The sequence below is a fragment of the Hemibagrus wyckioides genome, unplaced genomic scaffold, assembly GCF_019097595.1.
Source record: "Hemibagrus wyckioides isolate EC202008001 unplaced genomic scaffold, SWU_Hwy_1.0 Contig21, whole genome shotgun sequence".
In the NCBI taxonomy this organism is placed as follows: Eukaryota; Metazoa; Chordata; class Actinopteri; order Siluriformes; family Bagridae; genus Hemibagrus; species Hemibagrus wyckioides.
Genome location: NW_026690782.1, coordinates 297793 through 321423, shown reverse-complemented (window position 1 = coordinate 321423; position 23631 = coordinate 297793). Strand labels below are relative to the sequence as shown.

The window sequence follows — 23631 nt, the reverse complement described above, 5'->3', positions numbered from 1 at the left end:
TTGCATTAGAACAATATACACCAGAGCGTGTATTGAATAGCAGTTACTCTGATTTGTAATAAATTAGCCTGCTTTCAGCTTTCAGAAAATGAAAATATTATGCAGTGTCATGTGAGTATAAATTGGAAGTGAGCAGAAACAAAATAGCTTGAAGACAACTGTCAAGTAACAAAGACGCCAGGTTTTTATCCGATTTCACCTGCAGTTTGCATTTTACTTCCTTCCACCTTGTAATTTCTGTACCTACAGTGAGGGAAAAAATGATTTGATCCCCTGCTGATTTTGTACATTTGCCCACTGACAAAGAAATGACCAGTCTGTAATTTTAATGGTATTTTAATGTATTTGAACAGTGAGAGGCAGAATAACAACAAAAAAAATCTAAAAAAAGTTCTACATTGATTTGCATTTTAATGAGTGAAATAAGTATTTGATCCCCTATCAATCCCAGATGTCTTTTATACAGGTAAGGAGCTGAGATTACAGTAGGAGCACTCTCGGGGACTGCTCTTAATCTCAGCTCGTTAACTGTATGAAAGACACCTTTCCACAGAAGGAAGCAATCAATAAGATTCCAAACTCTCCATCATGGCCAAGACCAAAGAGCTGTCCATGGATGTCAGGGACAAGACTGTAGACCTACACAAGGCTGGAATGAGCTACAAGACCATCTCCAAGCAGCTTGGTGAGAAGGTGACAACAGTTGGTGCGATTATTCCCAAATGGAAGAAACACAAAAGGACTGTCAATCTTCCTTGGTCTGGGGCTCCATGCAAGATCTCACCTCATGGAGTTTCAATGATCATGAGAACGGCGAGGAATCAGCCCAGAATTACACTGGAGGATTTTGTCAATGATCTCAAGGCAGCTGGGACCACAGTCACCAAGATAACAATTGGTAACACACTACGCCATGAAAGACTGAAATCCAGTAGCGCCCGCAATGTCCCGATGCTAAAGAAAGCACATGTACAGGACCATCTGAAGTTTGCCAGTGAACATCTGAATGATTCAGAGGAGAACTGGGTGAAAGTGTTGTGGTCAAATGAGACCAAAATCCAGCTCTTTGGCATCAACTCAACTCGCCGTGTTTGGAGGAGGAGGAATGCTGCCTATGACCCCAAGTACACCATCCCCAGGTGACAGGACAACTGCACCGCATCAAAGGGACGATGGACGGGGCCATGTACCGTTAAATCTTGGATGAGAACCTCCTTCCCTCAGCCAGGGCATTGAAAATGGGTCGTGGATGGATATTCCAGCCTGACAATGACCCAAAACACACGGCCAAGGCAACAAAGGAGTGGTTCAAAAAGAAGCACATTAAGGCCCTGTAGTGGCCTAGCCAGTCTCCAGACCTTAATCCCATAGAAAATCTGTGGAGGGAGCTGAAGGGTCAGCCACAAAACCTTAATGACTTGGAGAGGATCTGCAAAGAGGAGTGGGCCCAAATTCCTTGAGATGTGAGATGTGTGCAAACCTGGTGGTCAACTACAAGAAATGTCTGACGTCTGTGATTGCCAACAAGGGTTTTCCACCAAGTACTAAGTCATGTTTTGCAAAGGGGTCAAATACTTATTTCACTCAATAAAATGCAAATCAATGTAGAACTTTTTTAAAATGTGTTTTTCTGGATTTTGTTGTTATTCTGTCTCTCACTGTTCAGATAAACCTACCATTAAAATTACAGACTGATCATTTCTTTGTCAGTGGGCAATGATCAAAATCAGCAGGGGATCAAATAATTTTTTCCCTCACTGTATGTGTATTCTACTTTGATTGTAGTAGGTTTGATAAGCAGCTGCACACCTCTTTTTCACTAAATCTGTGACTTTTTTCTTACGTTTCAACTTAATATGAGAATCCATCATTGTTGTTATATGCTATTTAGGACATGCAGAAGTGTCACGTGAAAGCTCGAAAGTTTTTATGAGCTTGGTTTTATTTTATTGTACAATAACAGTTTGGGGGATTTGATGTTATTGATGTTATTATGCTTTCTTTCTGCTTGTGCAGGTCTATTTTGAGAACATATATTACATATATTACAAACCATTCAAAACGTTTAAGAGATAATTCTGTTCTTTTCTTTTCTAATTGAATTACAAATTTTTTGGAGTGAATGAGTAAATGTGTGTGTGCATGATGCACTGTAAAAGACTGGAATCCCATCAAGAACTGAGCTGTCTCTAAATAATACATTTATTAAAAATAATACATGTACTAGTAATATAAACTTCTTTTAAATTCTGAGAGAAAAAGAAAGAGTCCTCCAAAATGCATATGTAAAATATTCTAATTTACCAGTAGAATTGTATTCAATATAACAAAACTGTGTGAAAGTCTTTGTACAGTGCAGCTGGATTTCCTGTCACTGTGGGCTGCAGAGCACAGTAGTATAGAGCAGAGTCTGATACAGCAGCAGAGGAGATGATCAGATCCACTTGTTTAGTTTTATCATCAACTTTAACAGACATTCTTGGGGGAGTGTTGGATTTTACATTTCCACTTTGAATAATATTAAGAAGGAACTCAGGTTTAGATTTTGGATATTGTCTGTACCAGTACAGGTAGTCTGATGTACCACTTGTTTTGTATGTGCAGGACAGAGTAACATCATCACCTTCATCTACAGCTTTATGAGGGAAATCTGGCTCTATTGAATCTGCCATGGAGTCACCTGTCATAGAGAAGAGAACATAAAGTTTTTAACCTTTAAATAATCAACAGGAAATACTTAAGTCAGACCCACACTCTGCATTTTCACACTGCATCACCACACAGACTAATATTTAATATAATATAGTTAATATTTCTGTAATAACAAAAAGTCAATGTTAACTCACCTAGTGAAAGGCACAGATACATGAATATAACAGTGAACATGATGACTGGTCTTAGCTCAGTGAAAATAGTGGAGATCTTTCTGTAATCTAATATGTTAACACCATAAAGCTTCAAAATTGCTCCACCCCACAGCATCACATGACAGTGTCACCAATGTTGTTGTCAGATTGTTGATTCTTACTGAAACATCCTGGCTTTACATTCAGCCTCATATGGGGAACCTGTCCAGAGCACATTTAAGTAAACACATACTGAAAGGAGGAAATCAAGTTTTGTTGTAAATCTGAAAAATAAAACTTTCCTGTACTCGTGATAGCATCAGAAGAAGAGAAAGAAGAGTAAAGGCCGATTTACGGACAAGTTTCCAGTTTTCAGTGTTTCTGACACAGCAGGTGCTTTTGTTTGTCACAGAAATGACATTAGATGAGTATTTATTCTTATGACAGTTTAGTGTTAAGTGGACAGTTGTGTTGTTTAATCAGAATGGTATCTCTGAAATTAGCTTAGGCACTAAGAGTAACCAGGGCAGGGGTTAGGATATTATATCAGCAGTATGTATGATAGAAGAACAAGTATACTCTATGTCACAAAGGTTTTACTGTGAAAAGTAGCTTCCATCATCTCAGAGAATGTGAGCAGGTTGTGTGGTGCCCTAGTTCTAGACCCACAATAAGATAAGTGACTGCGCCATCTTGTGTTCACTGAAGAGAAAAACCTTAACACACTAATAAATAAAGCCCTGCAAAAAGGTCATACAGCCACACATATATTGGATTTTTAATTTTTATTAGACCTTATATTTAAATTGTATTTACAGTTTGGGGTGTCATCCATTTCTCTCTTAAATACTGCTCGGTTTGTCACTGTATCTTTGTTTTTTATATTTTCTTTACGTTACTTAATACAAAGCAGAAAAAATAAATAATAAGGGAAAACTAAAAGGAAACAGATGTTGAACACGGTTGTAAAACTCAACAACTAAACTAAATTGGCCACTGAGAAATGCTTTATATTCACATGATATACTTTCTGTCCTATCAGGGGATTAAACACACACAACTGCCTTTAGATAAATTTACTTAGATGCTTGGTTATGAATCTCAACATAATATTTTAAACCAACATACTTTTATGAAATGATTCTTAGTCTTTTCTTCAAATGTTCTCACACTGAATACAAAAACAAACCAATGCAGTAATGAATGATCCAGTTCTAGTCAACTGTAGTGTTTATAAAATCTGATGACACTGATAATGCATGATGACAGGATAATGCTAGGTGAAGTGCAGGCCAGTTGGTGGGTGCATGTGTAAAAGTTTAGGATTTAAAATAAACACCATATAAAATAAATAACAAAACTTTACATCAGACGCACTTCAGCAGTTCATTATTTTCTGTGATTTTGTGCACCTTAGTTTATTAGCTTTTTTTATACCATGAATGGTCTTAGCTGAATGGAAATATTCTTTCTGTACTCTAATATGTTCATTTTATGAAGCTCCACCCACAGCATCACATGACAGTGTCACCAATGTTGCTGACAGATTGTTGATTCTTACAGATAAATCCAGGATTTACATTCAACTGTAGTTAAAGGACCTATATATATTTTAAGCAAACCCAAAGCAGGAACTATTTGTAATATACAGATAATAGCAACAATATAATTAAACAAATGTAATTATTCTAATGATAATTATACAATTGTTAAGCCATAATATAAAAATTAAACAAGTTTTAAATTAATTACACATTATATGTTTACAATCAGGCGGCTTAGTGGTTAGCATGTTCACCTCACACCTCCACGCGTCCATCTCCATGTGTCCTGGGTTCAAGTCTTGCTCCTGCTCACTGTGTGTGTGTGTGTGTGTGTTTGTGTAGAGTTTGCATGTTGCTTGGTGGGTTTCCTGCGGGTGCTACAGTTTCCTCCCAAAGACATGCTTCTAGGCTGATTGGAGTTCTGTAGTGTGTAAATGAGTGTGTGTGCACCCTGCGATGAATTGGCACTCTGTCCAGGGTGTATCCTGCCTTGATGCCCGATGATGCCTGAGATAGGCACAGGCTCCCTTTGACCTGAGAATAGATCAGATAAGTGGTACAGAAATAAAATGTTAAAAAGTAATCAGTGGTGTCTGCATCTACATCTGGAATATTCCAATCCAAAATAGTTTCTAAAGTATCTAAACCAGTGGTGGGCCATCAGTGCCAGCAAGGCCTTCTCTGCTGGCCTAAACAGCAGTGATCTGAATCACTGATTTGCATTTTAATATATTTTTCCATGCGTGTGTATTAAATTATTCCCAGTAGTCTATTCTCTACATTTCCTAGCTTTGCTCTTGGTTGCGCTGCTTCCAGTAATGATAAGAATGTTTATCTAATCATATTTCAGCCAGTGGCTGACATCATGTGTTGCCAGAGTGAAAGAAATCTGTCTTAAGGCCTTCAGAATGAATAGTGCAGGCGCCCGTAGCTTATTATAAGTGGCAATTAAAATTGTTACATTAACCAATCAGATTTCGAGTTGGCGTCATTGGCGCCATCTAGCAGGCTTACGATTACGTCAGCAATTTCCCGTCCGTTGATTGGACAACTGGAGTAGTCAGAGGCAGAGAACCACACAAACTAAATAAAATTATTTTAACTCACAATGACTGACAGAGGAGAAGAAATCGATTTGGTGGCAGACATCCTTACACATGCATTTTCAAGGCAGACTGTAATAAAATTGACTATTCCTTGTGAGGTGTGAAATACTCTAGCCTAATTTCTATTTTACTTTGCTATTAAACGGTTGAGGACACCAGTGAAGACCGCAGGACGCGGTAACCATAGTAACCAGTGATTTCCGGATTGGACCTAAGATTTCCAGCCAAGCTACAGCTTAAAACCCGTCCATTTAAAAATAAAATAAAATAAAATAGCAGCCCAAAATGCATACTGTGATAACTAATACATTAACAAACAGAAAACCCAAAACAAATGGGTAAGTGCAAAGGGCACTATATAGACACACACACACACACACACACACACACACTGACAGACCCACAGCACAGGCGATCTCACCCAGTGTCCAGCTCTTCAAGTCCTGCAGAAATCCGCGGAAGTTTTGATAATTTTATGATCATTCCTAAATATCATTCAACATTACATTAATAATATTGACTGTCAGATACTGAGCCAAAAGTGGTCACGTGATGAACGAACGAACGAATCAGACCCGAAGACGGTACTGACTGCAGAGCCGAAGTCTATGAGGCTGTCACGTGACGAGCAAGTTTCCCCGCACAGAACCAGATAGGATCTTGCGCACTTATGGTGTTCTAGATGGCTACTTAATTTACACCTTAACACGAAGCAGGATGTAAGCCTAAACATGTCCTGTTCTCCAAAAAAGATGATGTACTGTACATTTCCTCCCGCCGCCCCATCATAAGTGCTAGCTCAACTCAGGAATGGTTTACCATGGGGGAAAAAATCACATCATAGCAATGATTTTACTATTACTGCATCAGGCGATTTTTTAGTGATTGGATTTTAGGTTTGAGTGACTTGTGGCCAAGAGACAAAATCACTCTCTGTATGAAATCAAATGTACTCTTCAGAGCTGCAGGATACTCTAAGTTTAGATCATAAATCAGTCCAAAGAGCAGACACATTGCTTGTGGAAGATTTTCCACATCATCCACAACCATGGTACCTTCCAAAATGATAGCTGTTGTTTTGGCATCAAGATGCAGGGAGTAGGGTAGTGTTGCAGTTGCAGAGTGCTCGGGAATCACCAGTCAAAATTCCAATTGCAATTTCGGACATTTCTTCATTGTCATCACAGTCCTAAAAACAGGGCATATAGCAAAAATAAGGTCAAAGTAAGACACAAAACATCTTTTAAGAGCATATACTCACAGTAAAATGTGAAACAAAATTAATAACACTACAATATGTCTAAATGTACAGGCCTTTTCAATCAGGACACAGCAGTGGATGCAGGAACGAATACAGACATTCAAACCACTGCATGAAAAGACAATAAATCAAACGGAAGGCCAGCTATATAAATTAAAACCTATTCTAAAACTCACAATTTGATATTTGAAAAGTTATCAAAATACATAATTATGGAGGAGAATTGACTGAATTTTTAAAAAATTTTTCTTTCTTTCAATCTAATCTCCTTTCTGTATTTTATATTTATTTTACTGTACTTTCTTACCTCTTTTACTGACTTCATCTCTGTTGCATCTGTCCTTTATTCTTCCTACCTGTCTAAATTTCCAACCTCCTGTTTATTGTCCTTCTTACTATTGTTTTTCTTTCTTTTCTTTATGTATTATAAAATGTCTTCTTACTGTCTTTTTTTCTTAATTTATCTTTACTTTCTTTTCTCTACCCCAGGTGTAGGCAAGTTCGGTCCTAGAGAGCAGTCCTGCAGATTTCAGCTCCAACCCTGAAAAAAAGATTTGCTTGCCTGTAGCCTTAGTAATCCTGAAAACCTTGATTAGCTTGTTCAGATGTGTTTGATTAGGGTTGGAGCTGAACTCTGCAGGATTGCGGCTCTCTAGGACCTACCCCTGCTCTACCCCTTCTGTGTTTCAGTTTCCGTACTGTTTAGATCTCAAAACTGTTTAAAGAGCAGTTTGCCTGTCGAAACTACTTACAAAACAGGTCTTGTAAAAATCGGTGGGGTCCTCTCCAAGAAGGAATGGTAATCCATAGAGAACGGCTGTTCGTCTCACGTTGATGTTGGATTTCTGCAAAGTTATGAAAATTATTATTTAATAGCGCTCATGGCACTAACACAACACAAAGCAAAGAACAACAGCAAAAGCAACAGTTGTTTTAATATAAAAAAAAATTGTGATGTGTGTGAGGAGCTTACATCATTTTTAATCTGGTGCAAAATCTTCTTAAGTTTGGATAAAATTCTGTCATCATTCACTTGCCCTCTGGTTTTTCCAAACCTGTATAAATGTCTTTGTCCAGCCGAACGCAAAGGAAGATGTTTGTGAGAATGTCAGTAACCAAACAGATCTCATCCCCCATTTGCTACCATAATAGGAAAAATAAATACTATGGAAGTAAATGGGGGATGAGATCTGTTTGGTTACTGAAATTCTTACAAATACGTTCTTTTGTGTTCAGCAGAACTAAAACATTTATACAGGTTTGAAACTATCTGAGTAAATGACAGTTTTAATTTTGGGTGAACTATTTCTTTAATGATCCATAAAACCAAGAATATTTATTCACCTGACTCTGTGTGAAAAGGGCTGGCCACCTTTCCACTGTATTCTTCACTGCAGGTTCCTTCTCTATCAGTTCCTTTCTACACAAGGCAAATGTAGAATTCATGTTCTGGGCTAGTGCAGAATTAACATGACGTTTCTTCATGTCTTCCACCATCTCCTTCCTTTTAGACTCCATGCTGGCTTCATCTTCACCATCAGGGAAGTTCGGTAGAAAGTTGATTTCAAACCTCTTGGGACTTGTGATGTTTCTCTGAGGCTGCTGTCCCCTTCTTTTCCAACCATTTATGGATATCTCCAAACATCCAGCTTGATGCAGTTTTGAGTGGTAGTTACCCATTTTCCATCTGAGGCTATCATACCACCTATTCCGCCCCTTAGATGAGCTCTCCTGACACTTGTAGATATGTTTTATCTCGCATGTATTGTAGATTTCCCTGATGTAATCTGTATTCAACGTCAACAGGAAAAGTAGGGATCTCAAAATATTCTGGCCATGCAGTCCATAGACTATGAGATGAATGATCATCAGAAGCCACAGACAGGACTTCAGTGTCAGCTGTGTTAGGGGTTGTTGTCATCACAGTTCCATGTGGGCTTATCTGGCAAGTCAGCAATGTAGGTAAGATTCACAAGGGAATTGCTGAATTCTGGATCTTCATACTGAAGCTTTTCTTCAAGTTGCTCCATCAGGGAGTCAACTGTCTGTGGTTTCGCAGGAAGTATGATTTTTCTGATGTCATTTTCACAAACTATAACTCAGAGTACAGTCCTTGTCTCCATATTTATTCTCTCTACAAAGGTTAAAGAATTGGGTTGGTTTTCTTAAATTAAAGTAATAGCTTCAACCGAAAAACAGTTGTCCAATTGCATAATTCTAAACCCATCCTTTGAAAAAAATGATTTGAAAAGTTTCACTCATCCTTGTTTAAATGTATTTTAAAAAGTACACAAAATAATTAATAATTTAATGTGACATCTGCCATACAGTCCAAGCATTTAAGGCAAATAAATTGGTTTGCTGAGAAATCAACTTCAATATATAATCCATTTCACTGGATCAACCCTTCACATAGAATAGCATTTAACTGCTGCTCTCTCAGGAGTGCATGCAGGATATGACCATTTAAAGAAAATGAATTACATTTCAGTTTGTTTCTTAATAAACCCATTGATACTATTCAAACACTTGAAGTTGAATGAAATTATATGATGCTTTTGTGTCCTCCTGAAGTTTGAGAAGCAATGCTTGCTATCTTCTTACATAGTAGTCAGACATCAGCAATCAGAAATCATTTCAAAAATAAGCCTTTTTGTCTTCCAAGTAAGAATGAGAGTAAATAATTTTTCAATAATTTCAAGTCTCTTTAAGCTTGAATTATCATTCATTCAGCATATGATATAATGTTTGAGTGTAACACAGGTCCTTCCCCAAAGTTTATAAGAGTTCTGAGAGTTTGGTGATTGTCAGTGATAGCACATGACAGCAAAGTTCAAAAGAACGCAGGTGCTGAATGTACCAAAATGTCAGATCTTTACACACAAACAGAACAGCACTGTTGATGACAAGAATTTTGAAAAAACTGTCTGAAATCAGACAGGCCTGGAAAAGTACCAACAGATACAACCATATCTGGATTATACTTGATTCCATCATTGCTCACAGATGATGCTGTGAGGACAGGATATCAAGGGCCACCATGAGGGGCAGAAGTCTAATAAATGCCCAATTCTCATGGGCATTACCCCCAGTGGTACCTTATGAGGCAAATGTGCCTGGGATGATCTGAGGCTGATAAACTTTGTCTGAGAATTTGTAAGGTAACTGCTTGATAGCTTGAGTCAGGGATTCAAGAGATATTAATTTCCTTGATACCAAATCATTAATGCACAAGGACATTTCAATAGGGATGACACCCTCCATAAGGTTGTGCATTATGTCAGGTGGAAAACCACCAACTGTGTGAAAATGTTCCAACCTTTCACTTAACACACAGCCACCTTTCACACCATGTTCCCGACCAGACCTCCTTCTCCTGGATTTCACTCCTCTTTGCAAAGCAGAACCGACATGGGTGCTCAACACTGAAACTCTCCTGTAGTCCTGCAAAAGAATGTGCACCCAGATTATCAGATGAAACAAAAAGCAAACTTCCTTTCAAACAGTCTCCTAACTGTTCAATATATACACCATGCTTTTCAAGAGTTTCAAGGTCCCTAACAAGTGGGTGCAAGATGTCTTTGTAACCATGATGTTAAATTGCACTAGCTCTGCATAAAAATGCTAGCTGAATTGACTGAAGTGATGAAAGATCTTTTGAGGAAAGGTTGGCTAGAACCCAATAGAGAGCAAATATTTTATGTTTCTTTTGAGAAGTGCCAAGGGGATTGGCAAGCTCAAATTCATCAAAATAAAGACCTAGGACAATCCTGAAGGTCTCAGTGTTGAAAAAGTCATTTTCTTGATACTGAGAGAATCCATGGCCACTTCCAGAACAGCGGAGACTCCCGGCACATGTGGCAGGGCATCCAGGCGATCACCAACTACAGAACATCACTACCTACCTGTGACAGTGACAACTCCCTTCCAGATGCGCTGAACGACTTCTACGCTCGGTTTGAGGCACAGAACAACACAACAGCGAGGAAGACCATCCCTCCTCCAAACGTCCAGGTGCTCTGTCTCACCACAGCTGATGTGAAGAGAACTCTATGCAGAGTTAACCCACGGAAGTCTGCTGGACCAGACAACATTCCTGGCAGAGTGCTGAGGGAGTGTGAGGAGCAGCTGGCATATGTCTTCACTGACATCTTCAACATCTTGCTGAGCAGCTCCATCATCCCAATGTGCCTCAAGACAATGACCATCGTCCCTGTGCCTAAGAAGTCTACGGTTTCCTGCCTCAATGACTATCAACCCGTCGCACTCACACCAATTGTGATGAAATGCTTCGAGAGGCTCGTCCTGAGGCACATCAAGTCACAGCTACCACCCTCACTGGACCCCTTGCAGTTTGCGTATCGTCCTAACCGCTCCACGGATGACACCATCACCACAACCCTCCATCTTGCCCTCACACACCTGGACTGTAAAGACTCCTACGTTCGAATGCTGTTCATAGATTTCAGTTCAGCATTCAACACAATCATCCCTCAGTGGCTGATTGAGAAGCTGAGCCTACTGGGCCTGAACACCTCTCTCTGCAACTGGATCCTGGATTTCCTGACTGGGAGACCTCAGTCTGTCCGGATCAGGAACAGCATCTCCAGCACCACCACACTGAGCACTGGAGCTCCTCAGGTCTGTGTGCTCAGTCCACTGCTGTTCACTCTGCTGACTCACGACTGTGCAGCAATGCACAGATCCAACCACACTGTCAAGTTCGCCGATGACACAACTGTGGTGGGTCTCATCAGTAAGAGCAATGAGTCAGCTTATAGAGAGGAGGTGCAACATCTAACAGCCTGGTGCAGAGCCAATAACCTCTCCCTGAACGTTGACAAGACTAAAGAGATGGTGGTTGACTTCAGGAGAGCACAGAGTGACCATTCTTCGCTGTTCATCGATGGATCCTCGGTGGAGATCGTCAAGAGCACCAAATTCCTTGGTGTTCATCTGGCAGAGAACTTCACCTGGTCACTCAACACCAGCTCCATCACCAAGAAAGCCCAGCAGTGCCTCGACTTCCTGAGGAGGCTGAGGAAAGCCCATCTCCCTCCCCTCATCCTGACTGTGTTCTACAGAGGGACCATCGAGAGCGTCCTGAGCAGCTGCATCACTGCCTGGTTTGGGAACTGCACCGTCTCGGATCGCAAGACCCTTCAGCGGATAGTAAGGACAGCTGAGAAGATCATCGGAATCTCTCTCCCCTCTATCACGGACATTTACACCACATGCTGCATCTGCAAAGCTAACTGCATTGTGGATGACCCCACACACCCCTCACACACACTCTTCACCCTCCTGCCATCTGGAAAGAGGTACCGGAGCATTCGGGCCCTCACAACCAGACTGTTGAACAGTTTCTTTCTTCAAGCCATCAGCCTCCTCAACACCCAGGACTGAACTGTAGAACAACTCTCTCTCACACACACACATAAACACACACACACACTCAAGACTGAACTGTACAAAACTCTCTGTCTGTCTCACACACATACACACACACACACACTCTCTCTCTCTCTCTCACCTGGATGGATACACTCACACACACACACACACACATAATTTAAATTGTTCATTACTTGTGGCACTACCACTACCTGTCATACGCTGCTATAGTTATACTTATGTTTATTTCTATTTGCACTACCTCAACTGCTGCTGTTGAATTTTTTTTGCACAATATTTTTTACATCATTTCTTTTGATCTTATTTTATTTCATTTATATTCCATTACACATGTTCTTTTCTTTCTTTTCGGCACTAAGTGTCCTGTGTTTTTGTGTTGCCTTTTGTTTGTATTTATTATTTTTGCACTGTCTTGTCTTCGATCTGTTTGCACCTAGCTGCACACTGTGCACTTTATGTGGCTAAGACAAACTTCTGTCCTAGCTCTGTGTTTTTTTTGTGTTTGATCTTTATGTTGTATGTTTCTGTAGCACCAGGTCCTGGTGAAACGTTATTTCATTTCACTATGTACTGCGTCAGCTATATGTGGTTGAAATGACAATAAAGCTTCTTGAATCTTGATTCTTGAGTGCCATCTCTGTAAGTCTTAAATTCATTAACTAATCGATCATTGCAAAGAACCCTATATAGAATGTCAGCCCAGTTTAGCATTTTCTGCAACATTTGCAGAACTGGCACATAAGAGACTGACTCTGAATCAAGCTTGTATTCAACTGGCATGGCAATCAGAAATTCACTCTGAAAATATGATGCTCCTCTGCTTATTGTGGAAAGAGGCTCACCATCTTTGGTCATTGTCAAGATGAAAGAAGTAAAATTTGATTTATATGTTGAATTATTTCCTGTGCAGCCAAATCAGAAACATGCAAAATCACCTGCATTTTGAGAGAGTGAGGCTATAATTTGAGAAAGAGTGAGGCTCCAACTGAGGACGCAATTCATCAAAGTTTTCAATCTCTATATCATTTATCTCCAAAAGTTCATCTACAGGATCAGCGCTCAAGGGCTATTCTTGTTGCACATTATCTACACTGTGTGTAGCAACATACAAGAGAACGTCAGATTTTAACTGCCTCTGATCAAATGCTCCATGCTCTCTACATTTATGGGAATTAAATGTAGAGTAGATATTGCTCTCAAAATTGCAATTGTTGTAGGGAAACTGCACAGTTCTATGATTTTTGAGATGCTGCCGCAAATGAGAAAAAAATAGACTCTGTGCAGGGCTCCTCAAAACTGCAAAGTGGGCAGTGAAATATCAAAGGGATGTTATCACATGGACTGGATAGGCTACCATGTGCCTGATGTGAATGATGTTTTGTTAAGTGTACACTTTTTGCATTAAATGATTTGAATGAGCACAGACAATCTGTGTAGAGACATGGAATTGGAGTACTTCTAGTGTAGCTTCCATGTTTTATTCTGTAGTGTTTCAACAGCTGAGCCCACTTTTCACACGAAAACAAGCAAAACCTACACTTCCACTGCATGAATTTAAGTCCCCAAAATAAGCATACACTAAATAAAAAACACAAAATATGGTACATGCTTGTTAATTAAGCTATCTTAATTCAGGCATCATGTTGTTCATTTCCATGTGAACCACACGTGCGGATCAAACGTTCTAGAAAGAATGTTCATAAAGGCTGCACAGGTTTTTACATATCATTAATGATAAACCATGAACTTACAACCAATTAAAATAGCTTAGAAATGTAATAAAACAAGTGTTCAGTAAAAGTCGATTTTTGCAATGTAGCACTGGTCGCATTTGACATAAAACTACTTCAGTGTGCCTTTTTATGTCTTTTCCTCTTTCCACACAACTAGCAAATAAAATTGTATTTAAGTTGTAAGAGACACTGATGTTTATAAACAGATCATTGTGAGCATACCTAGTCATTCTACTACATCCCTAAAACGTGCTGTTCTTTGAGTTCTTCTTCGTCAATTCTCCAAACACCTGTGTTCTGTCACATTGCGCATGCATGAGACAAAAGCGTGTTTAAGAAATTAGAAGAGTAATTCTAATTGTGATAGTAATAATAATTGTAATAGTAATTGTTTCGTCCTATGCTGAAACTTAACCAAAGGCCAGTAAATATATCAAGCTCTGTTCATACAAATATGGTGGATTGTGATGTAGCAGCAGCTGATTGGCAATAAGCTTAAATCTTACTGGTTTCCAGGTTATTTTATAGCGCAAAGGGGAAAAAGACCCAGAACCTATAAATAAATAAATAAATACTCTTAAGTACTCTTAAGTTTAGTTCACACTACACAGTCTAATCAATTTAAATCAACAAATTTTCTAAAGTCAGTTAAATTTACAAGTTTTTCTTGAGTAGATTCAACAATTACTTTTTACAGTGCATGTGTTTGACTGGTCTATACCACAAAAAGAAAATACTGTATATTACTGTTAAATTCTATGGTAACCTGCTTAAGATTTTACAAGTATGTTACTGTATCGTACTGTTTGGAAAAACAGTATGTTGCTGTTAGAATTTGGATGTAATTTTACAGTCTGTCACTGCTCGAAGTCCATGTTCATAGCTTGATATTGGCTAATATGGCCCACAAAAATTAATTTTGTTATAAATCATGATCATTTCTGAAAGTAATTGAATGAAAACATTCAGGGGGAAAAACACTATCTTATCTCTATTATCCCAATAGGTGGCAAAATAAGTCAACAAACATGATTTAATATACAGTATTATATATATAATCATGATATACTGTGTAATCCCAGTTAAGTTCATTTCAGGTCCAGGTTGTAACAGTACAAAATGTGAAAAAAATATATAAGCACTTAAAAATGTATATTTCTTTGCAGTATGTCTTTCAATAGATTATGCAGTATGTTGGCGATATATCCATGTGTACAATCAGAATATAGTATGTAGATGCTGATAAATGAACGGATTCAAGAGGAAATGTGTTTTTTGGTCACTAATCTGGTTTTATTTCTGGCCCACTTGTTCATTTCTTTGGCATGTCCCATGTTATCTTTTCTTGGTGAAACTAGTTTCTCTGTTGTCCTGGTTTCATGGTTGTTAAATTTTTTTAGCTACTTATTTGGGTAAACAGGTTCATTACATAATTATAGATACTTTAATGTAATGAACGTGAACAGAGTCAGAAACTTTAATTTAATGAAATACTTTGCAATTGTAGATTTAAATCAATCATGAGTAACCGAAAGGGAACAGTTACATGGAGGAAACCTTTGAGATGACATGAGGAAGAAACTTTATGACTTTAACTCATTAGACAATACAGGTTGTAGCTACTCAGGCAGTGAGGGCTTAACAGACATACATGAGACAGCGAAGGTTAAAATTCACAGTGTATTTATTTGGTGCACATAGGGAAAAAAAGAATCTTTGAGTACAAAATTCAGTGAAAATAGAAAAAGGAGCAAAATAGGGAAAACATGGTTACACAGCCATGGTTGATGGTTGATGGCTGAAAGGGGCTGAAAGGGGTCCAGGTACGGTGGAGCAGTGACGAGTGCAATGGCTTAGGGATGTGTTCCCTAAGTGTCAGGATGGCCGAGCGGTCTAAGGCGCCAGACTCAAGGTTCAAACCGTCCCCCTGATGTAAGGAGGATTCTGGTCTCCGAATGGAGGCGTGGGTTCGAATCCCACTTCTGACATGATCCTTTAGGGGCAGTGGTGGCTCAGGTGGTTAAGATCAGGGGTTCAAGCACCAGCACTGCCAAGTTGCCACTGTTGGGCCCTTGAGCAAGGCCCTTAACCCTCTCTGCTCCCGGGGCGCCCTGCACTCTGACCCCAACCTCCAAGGATGGGATATGCGAAGAAAGAATTTCACTGTAATGTATATGTGAAAAATAAAGGCTGTTTCATTTCATTCATTTTCATTTCATTTCTTCGGTCTCCAACAGCTTTGCCATGCTTCACTCGCTCCACACCGCAGCCATGTGCTCCTCTGCTATCCAAAACATTGATGGTGCTGAACCAGCACAGTCTGTTCAGGTTTTTTATCAAGAAGAAAAACCTTAAAACATGTATCTTCAATTCAGTAAAACTTTCAATATAACAGAACTGTCAAAATTTTTGTACAGTGCAGCTGGATTTCCTGTCACTGTGGGTTAGGGTTAGAGCAGAGTAGCATAGTGCAGAGTCTGATACAGTTGCAGAGGAGATGAACAAATCCCCCTTTCTTCTCCATGGACTTTAATGTTGAATCAGAAAAAAACACTTTAGTCTAAAGTGAACAGTTGTTTTATATGTCTGAAATTAGTTTAGCTCCTGAGATTAACAATGGCAAGGGTTAAATATTTGTGCAGTATGAATGATAGAAGAACAGGCAGAGCCTATATTACAGAAGGTGCTCTTGTACTTGTCAGACCATAAGATCGCCATCTTGTGTTCATCAAGAAACATATCTTTCTTTTCCTCTATTTATGCTATTTATATTCTTGAGTCTACAAAACTTTCCCTAGGTTCTACCTAGCTTTAACCTTGCCATTTTAAAAAACATGTCCCCACCAAGAGATGTCAGAGTGACCATTTTAGCAATTATAAAGGAAACCCAGCAAATCTGTACACTCTATAGATTACACTGAGCACCTGCTTAGATACAGAACTGCTCTGAACAGCAGCTGATCAGCGTATTTCTCTAATATCAATAATGCCAGCTGTAATAATTGATTTATTTTGAAGATGAGAGCCCGAGCTGCTTCTTTATATTTTCTGTAGTGTAGTGGTTATCACGTTTGCCTAACACGCGAAAAGCCCCCCTGTTCAAAACCGGGCAGAAACAACCCAAGGCTTTTGAGCTTTGCTTCAGTATGCGTCCACTCGTCCTAATCGGCACCCTGAAGGCGACTGGAGCAGTTTCTCCACAATGTGATGCCTAGTTTGAAATGCGCTTTAGTGCTTAGAAAATGAACAAGTGTCTACTTCAAATCAAGCAGCGCGTAGGGGCTTTTGCTGCAGGCTGCAAGCCATCACTTACACCGCAATTGTAAATCGGAAAGAGCTCTCACCAAAGAACTCTGGCCAAAGCCTGTCAAATGCAACTGGTGGACTTTGCCGTTCCGTTTTGACTTTCGAGACCGGGCAGAAACAAGCCTTGAGCTTTGCTCCAGTAAGAGCCCACTTGTCCTAATCAGGACAAGACTAGAGCAGTTTCTCCACTATGTGGTGCCTAGCTTCGAATGGGCTTTAGTCCATGAACAAGTGTTTGCTTGTTCGAGTCGAGCAACAAGTAGGGCTGTTTTTTTTTTGGCCTCAGGCAGCAAGCAACCACTTAGAACACAAGTGGAAATCACTTGTGGAAAGACCTCTCACAAGCAGAGAAGCCTTCGTCACACTCTTGCCAAAGCCCGCTAAACGCAGCTGGCGGACTGTCCTGTTCCGTTTGCCTTTTCAAGGGCAGCCCTCGTACTTTTGCCACGCTCCAACATGCGGCTTAAAGGTCGTGCGTTGGCCGGGAATCGAACCCGGGTCAACTGCTTGGAAGGCAGCTATGCTCACCACTATACCACCAACGCCTGAGGTCGCATACTCATTACTCGGTTGAAGGAACGCTTAAGCCTTTGCGTTGATCGATTATTTATTTATTTACTTACTTTGCGGTTCCCCCGCTGAAAGGAAACGCTTTCCTTCGCTTCTGTTTCTGTAGTGTAGTGGTTATCACGTTCGCCTCACACGCGAAAGGTCCCCGGTTCGAAACCGGGCAGAAACTTCTTTTGGTGGTCAGGGGCTTGTGCTTTGCGTCGAATAAGACTCGAGTATTGCGCTCTGTAGCACCCGTGCCTTGGGAACAAGCAGAAACTGAGATCCGGCCCCACTCCCACATAGTTTCTGTAGCGTGACTGTTTTCACGTTTTCTGCTCATTTGCACTGGCGAACAAAAGTCTTGATATTGTCTTTTTTTTGTTTTCTATTTTGGTTTAATTGATTTATTTTGAAGATGAGAGCCCGAACATTTTCTTTGTAGTTTCTGTAGTGTAGTGGTTATCACGTTCGCCTAACACGCGAAAGGCCCCCGGTTCGAAACCGGGCAGAAACAACCCAAGGCTTTTGAGCTTTGCTTTAGTATGCGTCCACTCGTCCTAATCGGCACCCTGAAGGCGACTGGAGCAGTTTCTCCACAATGTGATGCCTAGTTTGAAATGCGCTTTAGTGCATAGAAAATGAACAAGTGTATACTTCAAATCAAGCAGGGCTTAGGGGCTTTTGCTGCAGGCCGCAAGCCATCACTTACACTGCAATTGGAAATCGGAAAGAGCTCTCACCAAAGAACTCTGGCCAAAGCCTGTCAAATGCAACTGGTGGACATTGCTGTTCCGTTTAGACTTTCGAGACCGGGCAGAAACAAGCCTTGAGCTTTGCTCCAGTAAGAGCCCACTTGTCCTAATCAGGACCCTGAAGGTGACATACTCACAATTTGCTACTTTTTAAAAAACATGTGTTCATTCATATCTAAGAATATTGTATTTTGCAATAATAAAAATGTTTACTCACCCAGTGAAAGCCACAGATACATGAATATAACAGTGAACATGATGACTGGTCTCAGCTGATTGAAAATATTCTTTCTTTACTCTGATATGTTAACATCATAAAGGTTCATGAAGCTCCACCCCACAGCATCACATGACAGTGTCAGTGATGTTAGTGTTGATTCTTATTGAAACATCCTGGCTTTACATTCATTTGGAACCTGTCCTGAACATGCAGTAAACAAACAATAACAGAATGAAAGATTTTTAATAAGGAGAAATATTTATTCCATTTCATAACATTAATCAATAATTGAATTAGAAAATACTTTGTTGTGTGGATTATAAATAGTGCATCTACTTTGGGACATTTAGGGTTTTTTTTGTTTATTTTGAAGCCTGTTTGTTGTCCTGCATCTTCAATAAACAAGCTACAGTTAGTCCAGAATGTAGCCGCCAGAGTTCTTACCAGATCAAGAAAATATGATCATATAACCCCAATATTATCATCCGTGCACTGGCTACCTGTTAAGTTTAGAATTGACTATAAACTAGCTCTACTCACATACAAGGCTCTAAATGGTTTAGCTCCCACCTATCTATCCAGTCTTCTAACACATTACAATCCACCACGCTCTTTAAGATCACAAAATTCTGGACTTCTAGTAGTTCCCAGAATATCAAAGTCCACAAAAGGGGGTAGAGCGTTTTCGTATTTAGCTCCAAAACTCTGGAATAGTCTTCCGGACTGTGTTCGGGGCTCAGACACAGTCTTCCAGTTTAAATGTAGACTAAAGACTTATCTCTTTAGCCAGGCATACATCTAACACTTCCCATAACCTTGCACTCCAGTACATCTGATTAAATGCACATTCAGCTAGTACTGCTAATATTATGAACAGCAGCTACACTAATGCTGGTCCATTGTTTCCTTTCTTCTACCCATCCCGAGGCATACAGAGACTGTGCCGGCTCCAGTGGCATCCGGAGATGGACCAGCTCCAGCCGGGTTCTGCTTGTGAGGATTGGGATATTCAAGCAGCGCCATGGACAACAACCTCCTTATTGATTCACATAACACTATACACATGCTGTATCTACATCACACAATTGTCACCCAAATGAGGATGGGTTCCCTTTTGAGTCTGGTTCCTCTCAAGGTTTCTTCCTCATACCATCTAAGGGAGTTTTTCCTTGCCACAGTCGCCTCAGTCACCTCAGGCTTGCTCACTTGGGATAACATCTAGGACTGTTTGTCTGTTTGTCTATTCATATGTTTGTTGTTTTCTTATGTGGTTTCTCATGTAAAGCTGCTTTGAGACAATGCTCTTTGTTAAAAGCGCTATACAAATAAAATTGAATTGAATTGAATTGATTGCAACAGACTGGGATGCAAGTTCATATCAGCAAACCTTGTCAACAAGAGCCTAAGCCTTTCAAACCTTTCCTGGGTTTGGATCTTGAATCACGTCTGGTAATGGAAGCATGCGTGATACAACCATTGCGACCGCCTGCCAGAGTGCCTCTCTTTCCCGACCTGGCAGGCCTCCCTTGACCACAGCCCCACAACCCTCCAAGTGCATGGGTAGCATCGCCAAAAAAAACATGGTTATTAATTAATGTAATTAATTAACTGATTAAATATGATTGTGATAGTTAAAACTATTGATAAACTGATGAAAATGAATTACCTGTAACTAGAGTGAGAATCAGTGGTATGTATCTCACTATGTACAGTAAGTTGTATAGTTGATCCATTTCTGAACACAGCTCTGTGAGGATTCTGTATAATAGTGCTGTATGTGCTGAACTTTACACGTCTCTAGAAGGCCACACCCAGGAAGTGATGCAGTTTTAGTGTTATTTTGTACAGATCACTTCACACAGTGTCAGTGACAGAAATCTAGAGTCATTATGGCTGGTGTTGTATTTCAAGATTCATCATCTATACAATACTATAAGCCTTTATCTGTTTGTGTGGTTTTTAAATTATTTGTACATTTATAAATAATTATGATAATTTGCTGTGGAAAATCATAGGAAACTGGATCCAGATTTAAACAAAATCTCTCATAAGTAAATTTGCTGTGTCTATAACCAAAAGGTAATTAAATTCAGTTCAATTCAATTCAGTTCACTTCATTTTTATTTGTACAGCACTTTTAACAATGGACATTGTCTCAAAGCAGCTTTACAGAAATACAGAAATTCAGAATAGAAATTACAAAGTTGAAAATTAACTTTACCCCTAATGAGCAACTCTGAGGCAACAGCGGCAAGAAAAAACTCTGTGAGACGATATGAGGAAGACTCAAATGTGAACCCATCCTCATCTGGGTGATACCAGAGAGTGTGATTATGAATAAATTACCTTCTAATTGTATATTATCAAACATTAAAAGCAGCAGAGGAGATGATCAGATCCACTTGTTTAGTTTTATCATCAACTTTAGCAGACAGACGTGGTGGCATAGGGATTTACCTCCACATGGAGTGATGAAAAAAAGGAATTCAGGTTTAGATTTTGGATGTTGTTTGTACTGTTGTAGGCTGTTTACTGAACCACTGTCTTTGTTGCTGCAGGACAGAGTAACATCATCACCTTCATCTACAACTTTATGAGTGAAAAGTGGTTCTAATAAATCTGCCATGGAGTCACCTGTTATAGAGAAGAGAACATAATAATTTTTTAGTTTTGAGCTATATAACTCATATTCTATTTTTTCTTAACATCACACAGGCTAATTAATCATTAATTTATTATCTCCTTTCTGAAAAGATCAATGTTAACTTACCTAATGAAAGCCACAGACACATGAATATAACAGTGAACATGATGAATGGTGTTAGTACAATGACAATATTCTGAGGTCTTTCTGTACTCTATTATATTAATATTTCAGAGGTTCATGTCTCCACAAAGTGTGACATTCTCCATCCCGCTCCCTGTATTCCAGAGATAGGCTCCAGGTTGGAGCTTTAATTTTCAGAGGTAATTACAGTGGGATTTGAACCTCCTTGGACCTCTGGAGAAACAAGCTTCCAAGCGAGAACCAAGCCGGCAGTGCAAGTTTCCATTAGTTTTATCCCACCCACTCTATTCCATGTAAAACCAGGGCTCGTCCGCGATTTGAACCCGGGACCTCTCGCACCCAAAGCGAGAATCATACCCCTAGACCAACGAGCCAGGTCGTCCCTGTTCAGCTTGCTGTGTGCCAATGGAGGTTCACTGTACTCTGTAACTCTCTGTGACCTTCCAGTTCATATGGACTGGGGTCCGAGTAAAAGGAACTCGGTTACACAAAGTCAAGTTAACAATAAAGCGAGGGCTCCTGTGGGATTTGAACCTTTTTGGAATCGAGACGCTAAGTGTGAACCAAGTAAGCAGCTCTTGCCATTGGGCCAAATATATCATTAATCTCGGTGGACATGAAGATCAAAATCAATTCTTGTAGAACAAGCTTACTTTAGTGTCAGGTGGAGGTTTCAGTATAGGTCAAGTTTACAGGATTGTAGCTTCTTTGCTGGAAACTGTACTGTTGCTCCAGTATAGCTTGGTGAATATTATGAGGCTTCAAGTAGTTTCTGTGACATTTGCAGTAAGTTTAAAAATGATTCCAGTTGGTAATAAAATTGAATTAGCTGGTTGCTAAAGAAACTCATGTGGCTGGTGGGGTATGGTTTGGTAACTGTTACAAGGTCTCATCTGTTCGATAGGGTGACACTAGGAAGCTGTAATGGAGTCCCATGTGGTTGCTATGGATTTTAAAAAATATTTTAGTATGATTTATGTCATTTACAGGGTTGTTACTGTAGTCTTAGATTTCTGTTCTTGGTGAACAGGAATGAAACCCGATGTGGTCTTTAGCTGTTGTAGCTCATCTACCTCAAGAATGGATTATGGAGCACTATTTCAGTAGAGCTTATTTATTTCCTGATTGTGTGATGGAAACTGTGTTTTTATTTTCCACAATTCTTATTCTTAGTTATACATACTTTCAGGTATCCTGTAATTCTCAAAAATATATTAAAGACCCTGCAAAGACACACATGATGAACACATTAAATCTCATGCTCAGTAAAACAAACAAACAAACAAGCAAACAAACAAACAAATAAATTAAAAAAAAAAAAAGTCAAATCAGCTGCTTGTCAAAAAAGTTTACAATATCTAAATTTTCCAGCATGTGATCTTTACACTGTCATTAAGTAAATAAACCATCAAACCTGCCACTATTGTTTATGAGAACTGCACTTAATACTGCAGAGGGAGTGAACATGTGGCTTCTTCAAACACACACCTAACTTTTCTATCTGTATTTGGATTCACTTAGAATGTTTTGTCTATTCACTTCAAATAAAGTATTCATATATGGTTATATACATACATTTCTATTGGATCAATAATCAGAATGCTGATGTTATGCATAGCTTCCAGTCTTTTCTTCTTATTGTGATTCTTTAACACTTTCATGTTTGAGGTCTCTGTAGGTTTTTGGACAGTGAAGTTGACTTTCCTGTCACTGTGGGCTGCAAGGCGCAGTAGTACAGTGCAGAGTCTGATACTGAAGCAGGCGAGATCTCCAAATCCACACGCTTCAGACTCTTATGAACTTTAGCAGACAAATGAGGATGAGGAGTATCACCTGTCTGATTCCCTCCCGATTCCGTCAACAGAACGAGGAATTCTGGTGCTGCATTGGAATATTGTCCATACCACTGTAGATTGTTCATAGAAACAGTGTATTTATAATCACAGGAGAGTGTAACTGCTTGCTCCTCTTTACCATAGACAGCAGAAGATGTTGGAGTAATGCTGTCCTGTGTGCTCTCACCTGAAGAGGACATTTATTTCAGAATATTATCATTTTATATTATACAGTATACATACAGTACATGCTTACAATCTAAAACACTCACA

At 39.5% G+C, this 23631-nt stretch overlaps 5 non-coding genes and 1 gene segment (V, D, J or C); 3 read left to right on the top strand and 3 right to left on the bottom strand.

Annotated features, from left to right (window-relative positions):
• Positions 1-2372: 2372 nt before the first annotated feature.
• LOC131350102 (T cell receptor alpha variable 38-1-like) lies at positions 2373-2886 on the bottom strand (the record flags this gene model as incomplete). The annotated part of the segment is given in 2 exon segments: positions 2373-2680; positions 2847-2886. Coding segments are annotated over 2 exon segments (348 nt in total), but the record flags the coding sequence as incomplete, so codon positions are not given.
• A 12893-nt stretch (positions 2887-15779) lies between these two features.
• On the top strand, positions 15780-15893 carry trnal-caa (transfer RNA leucine (anticodon CAA)). Its single transcript has 2 exons — positions 15780-15817; positions 15848-15893. It is a non-coding gene; the product is annotated as a tRNA-Leu (tRNA).
• A 1791-nt stretch (positions 15894-17684) lies between these two features.
• trnag-ucc (transfer RNA glycine (anticodon UCC)) lies at positions 17685-17756 on the bottom strand. Its single transcript has one exon. It is a non-coding gene; the product is annotated as a tRNA-Gly (tRNA).
• A 121-nt stretch (positions 17757-17877) lies between these two features.
• On the top strand, positions 17878-17950 carry trnav-cac (transfer RNA valine (anticodon CAC)). Its single transcript has one exon. It is a non-coding gene; the product is annotated as a tRNA-Val (tRNA).
• Positions 17951-18204: 254 nt separating this feature from the next.
• On the top strand, positions 18205-18277 carry trnav-aac (transfer RNA valine (anticodon AAC)). The gene has a single exon. It is a non-coding gene; the product is annotated as a tRNA-Val (tRNA).
• Positions 18278-21825: 3548 nt separating this feature from the next.
• Positions 21826-21897, bottom strand: trnap-ugg (transfer RNA proline (anticodon UGG)). The gene has a single exon. It is a non-coding gene; the product is annotated as a tRNA-Pro (tRNA).
• Between the last annotated feature and the right edge of the window lie 1734 nt (positions 21898-23631).